This window comes from Trifolium pratense, linkage group LG2, assembly GCF_020283565.1.
Source record: "Trifolium pratense cultivar HEN17-A07 linkage group LG2, ARS_RC_1.1, whole genome shotgun sequence".
Taxonomy (NCBI): domain Eukaryota; kingdom Viridiplantae; phylum Streptophyta; class Magnoliopsida; order Fabales; family Fabaceae; genus Trifolium; species Trifolium pratense.
In genome coordinates, this window is record NC_060060.1 from 17546985 (window position 1) to 17552216 (window position 5232).

Consider the following 5232-nt stretch of genomic DNA (forward strand, 5'->3'; position numbering starts at 1 on the left):
GATAATACCGGTTTTATTTATTTTATTTTAGTTTTGTAAAAGTTTTATTTCATTTTTATTTATGCTTGCTTCTAATAAAATTTGCTATGTCCCAGAGAATTATTTTTTATATGGTCAGTTTACCAAATATAATTCTTTTAATCACACTCATAAAATTTGAATTTTTCATTTTATTCTATTAATTATTTAATAAATAATAAAAAATTATGTGAGTGTGTCTATATGGTCACGTGATCATGAAAGTCTTGTTTTGTTATTGATAGTTGAACTCAAAAGGTAGAGACATCATATTATATAGGTAGATAGTCGAGTTCAAACTCCGACACTCCACTCCTAAACTATGTTTAGATTATGGTATTTGATGGATCTATGTTGCCCGGGTGCAGGTACGGTACCGGTACCCGGTACCGGTACGGGGTACGTCATTTTTAGAAAAACTAAGGTACGGGTACGTCCCTATAATTTTTTTTTAAAATATAATTATATATATCAAATAATATAGTTATATTGTTAAAACAAATAATTAAACATAAAAAAGATCACACCACACTTTAAATGTAATTTAAATTGTTCGAAACATCAGAATATGAAATTAAAAATCAATTAGCTCAAAAAGAGTCAATTATTTTCCTCTTCATCATCACTAAAAAGAGTGACCTCTAGTTAGGTTCACCTCGAGTAAGACTAGCAATTTCAAGAATATCAACTATATATTAAATAAATCTCATTCATCTATACGAATATCAACTATATATTATAAACAAATAAAAATCGTAAATCTTCCTATAAAAAGAAAACTAATAATAAAAGAAAAAGGAGAAAAAAAATCGTGTTTTTTTGGATTGGTGTACCACGCGCGTACCACAGGTGTACCACGCGTGTACCCATTACAAAAAACAAACAAAAAAATTAGGTACGGCGTCGGTGCGTACCGGGAGAGTACCATACGCGTACCGGTACCCGGTACGTACCCGGTACCGGTACTCGGTCTAAAATGGAGTACCCATGCAACATAGGATCTATTATATTCCATTCTATCATCTCCTTTTATTTTGCTTCCCCTCTAATCCAAATCTTGTTTGGAATTTAAAAGTGTTAACAAACAATTATAACCTTTTTATAATAGTATTGACACAAACATATGATGACCCAACTCCATAATAAAATAGGGATTTTTTTAAAATGGACACATGACTAAATAAATTGTATTTGGTCACATTCACAAAAACTATTATACAGTATCATTTAATAATTTGAAAAGTAAATGTTATTTAATTATTTTTTAAAATATTTATTTTATTTTTTATGAGTATAACCAAATAATTTATTTGGTTACTTAACCATTTAAGAATATCTCATAAAATAGATACATATACCAATGTTTTATCAATTGAAGAAGCTGTCACATTTTCTATCTCCATCCTTCTTTCTTTACCTCATTTCCTATTCTTCTACCATTAATATGAGGACGGATATGATGTCATCGCCATCAATAGATATCAGAATAACGATTAAGAAGCTATGATTGACAGTAAATATCAATCATTTGATGTCGGACGTAAGGATCAACTTCTTTGACCGTTAGACAGAAAGGCGCGACCTTAGACTGTTATCGTAATGAGCTGAGTTTGACGCGTGGACGGACGAGTTCTTTGTGTATTGAACCGTTGGCCCGGTCCAAAACATTATATGTTTGAATATACATTTTCACACCACCACCATACAAATGCGAGGAACAAGTGACCACAAGCTCCGCTTAAGCGCTCTACAGGCTCGAACGAAGCGCGCACCTGCGTGAAGCAGCCTAGCATGCCTTCTACCTTGTAACCAAGAGTAAGCCACAAAAGTATAAAAAAATGTGAACGTGGGTGAAGAAAATTCTGCAGAAATTTGAAATAAGTCAACGCAGATTCCGAAAAGGCCCCATGTGTTAACATATTGGATTCTCTATGATGACATTGTCCAATTAATTAATGTCCCTGTCCTGCACCATAGACCACAGTCCTCCTACTTTTCATTGCTGGCAAGCATTTTTCTTTCGCGCTCTAATTTCCCGCTCCGTGTATATACTGTACTAGTACGCTATGTCCAAAATAAATGACATTTTTGGAACAAAAATTTTATCCAAAATAATTGATCTTTTAAATTTTTAATATAATATTATTTATTTTTTAATTTTAACTTATAACTTTGTATTGTAAATGTATTTCAGTTGATAATTTTTTAGATATTTCAATCGATAGCTGTCAGAAACATTATTAAAAATGTCGTTGTTCAAACCTCCACCTCTCAACTTTTGTATTTATGATAATTATATTAGAAATATATCAATACTTATTAAGATTATTTTAATAAAAATGAACAATAATTTATAAGTAAAAATACATGAACATGGTTAGTAAACAAATCTCTAGTGACAATACTGATATTATTAGGTTACACATATTAGTTCTAATTTAAATCCAAAATTTTATTTTTATTTGTGAATCTTAATTGCAAGAAAAAAACAAATTTTGTTTGTAAAGCATAGGATTATAAAAAACTGATAAAGACATTCACACCTTTCTATGAATTGTCCTAGTCTCCAAGCCCCAAACACCATTTCATTTTTATTCATCTTGAAACAATCAACAAAATCCACACCCCCATCTAAATCCCAAAACCCCCCTAATAATTTCCTCCAAAAAAATGGCAATGAGCAACAACATCATAGGATTCATAAACCTACTTGCTGTAATAATCTCAATCCCAATCATTGGTGCTGGAATCTGGCTAACAAACGAACCAGCAGACACATGTATCAAATTTCTCCAATGGCCAGTAATAATCCTAGGTGTTCTTCTCTTAATTGTCTCTCTAGCTGGTCTCATTGGTTCTTTTTGGAGAATATCATGTCTTCTCATATTCTACCTAGTTGCTATGCTTGTTCTCATTATACTTCTTGTTTGTTTGGTTGTTTTTGTTTATATGGTCACTGTTCGTGGTCATGGTATGATTGAACCTAATAGAGCTTATTTGGAATATCGTTTGGATGATTTTTCTGGGTTTTTGAAAAGAAGAGTTAGAAGTTCTTTTAAATGGGATGCTATTAGGAGTTGTCTTAGTGAAACTAATATGTGTGCTGAGTTGAATCAGAATTTCAGAATGGCTCAAGATTTCTTTAATGCTCATCTTACACCAATGCAGGTATATGTTTAAGCTTTTGTTTTTATAATTATTTTTCATTTTCACATATTTTCTCTTATATAAGATCATATCTCAACTACATTGTATCGAGTCGAACTGTGTTTGGATTCTTTAACAAAGATTTCTAGTTTGAGTCTTGTACTCGCGTTACGTGGTTGGGAGGATAGATCTTGCTAAGTTAGTCGTCTGAGATCGATTTAGGGGGTTTAACAAAGATCTCTAATTTAAATCTTGTAGACGCTTCACGTGGTTGGAAGGATAAATCTCACTAAGTTAGTCATCTGAGATCAATTTAAGAAGTTGATTTTTATCAATAATTATTTTTTTATATACATTAGTTAGAAATCGAACCCTGATCAAATAGTTAAAGGATTAAGTATTTTCCCACATGTTGTTGGTGTTTGAGATTTTTTTTATTTTTATTACTAGTGTGTGTGACTAAGAGATGAGTTCAGTTGCATTATTTAGTATCTTACTCTATTTTTTTTTTATAATGATTATATTAAATTTTTTAGTAAAAAGAACTTTGCATTAGAAAATTTGCTAATTAAAATTACATAAACTTTAATTGTAATATTATAATAATTTTTTTTATAAATTATAGTAATTTCATTTTATTTTATTTTTGACCAAAATTATAGTAACTTGATGTTCATTTATGTCATATGTTTGTAACTCATTTCATTCAATTTATTTCAAAGTTAAATATTTAAACAAAGATAGTACCAAAGAGATTATTAACAGAATTTACTTACCTCGCGATTGAACTCTAAATTATCAAAATCATCTTCCCTTGAGAACCGGAGGGCTAACAAAAAAAATAGTACCATAGAGAAATTATTCAAACAATGATTAATCAAAATAAAATAAAATAAAATAGCATATCCACACAATGTAATTAAAGTTGTCTATTTAAATTTGTTTGATTCAACTCTTTTTCATTTTTTTTATCCATTTTATATATCTTAACATATGTAGGAGGAGAAAACATTGAAATCTAGTGACTAATGCATATATTTTTAGTGCAAAAATTAACAACTTTATACTAATTAAACATGTTTTACATATATTTTTTCTTGGTTTAATTTTTTTCAGTCAGGGTGTTGCAAACCACCAACACAATGTGCATACACATTTGTGAACCCAACTTATTGGATTAGTCCAATAAACAATGCAGCAGATATGGATTGTCTTCAATGGAGCAACGACCAAACACAACTTTGTTACAATTGTGACTCATGCAAAGCTGGTTTGTTGGCAAATCTTAGAAAGGAATGGAAAAGAGCTAATGTGATTTTGATAATCACTGTTATTGTTTTAATTATCGTTTATTTAATCGGGTGTTTTGCTTTTAGGAATGCCAAAACTGAAGATCTCTTTCGCAAATACAAACAAGGCTATACTTAACTTGATGATCACAAGATTCAAATAATAGTAGTAATATTATGATTGTGATGTAAAACTTGGTGATGAACATTTTTTTTTTGTCGGTAGACAAAGTCACTAACCAAAACTCAAACACCTATGATGTCTCAAATTCGAACCAAAATGAACGTGTTCAATCTGACAATATCAACATTGAATGTTGAGTTAGATTTTGTGAATATCGGATCATTTTGTTTAGTTTAATTAGTGTCTTATGTTGTTGTGTTGGGAGAAAAGTTTAAAAAAATTCTATGTATGAATTTGTGTGTTCCACTTTTTATTGAGTAGAAAAGATGCTTGTTTTTTTATGGGTAGTGTTGAAAGTTTGATGAAAAGGATACAGGAGCTGAGCGTGATTAGAGGAGGGCACCGAAAGCTGATGTCTCGAATCTAGAGTTAGCAAAAGACAGTCAATAGAGGACTTTTGGGGTTCTTGTTTTGTTTGTCTTTTCTCTATTTTTTTGGAGGGAAATTTGGCTCTTCAATGTGGATTTAATCCATTTTCATTTTCACCATACTTAATTTCACTTAAAATAAGTATGAAAAATGCTAATATATGTTTTAAGGGCGCATGAGACATCATATTATATGAGATAAATTTAGAGTAGAAATTATTTTTCT

General features: G+C 30.4%; 1 protein-coding gene across 1 annotated transcript; it reads left to right on the forward strand.

Annotated features, from left to right (window-relative positions):
- The first annotated feature begins 2562 nt into the window (after positions 1-2562).
- LOC123908590 (protein TORNADO 2-like) lies at positions 2563-4903 on the forward strand. The gene is made up of 2 exons (XM_045959271.1): positions 2563-3186; positions 4282-4903. The coding sequence occupies exons 1-2, from the start codon at positions 2689-2691 to the stop codon at positions 4591-4593; spliced, it is 810 nt and encodes a 269-aa protein (XP_045815227.1). The 5' UTR covers positions 2563-2688; the 3' UTR covers positions 4594-4903.
- The last annotated feature ends 329 nt before the right edge of the window (positions 4904-5232 follow it).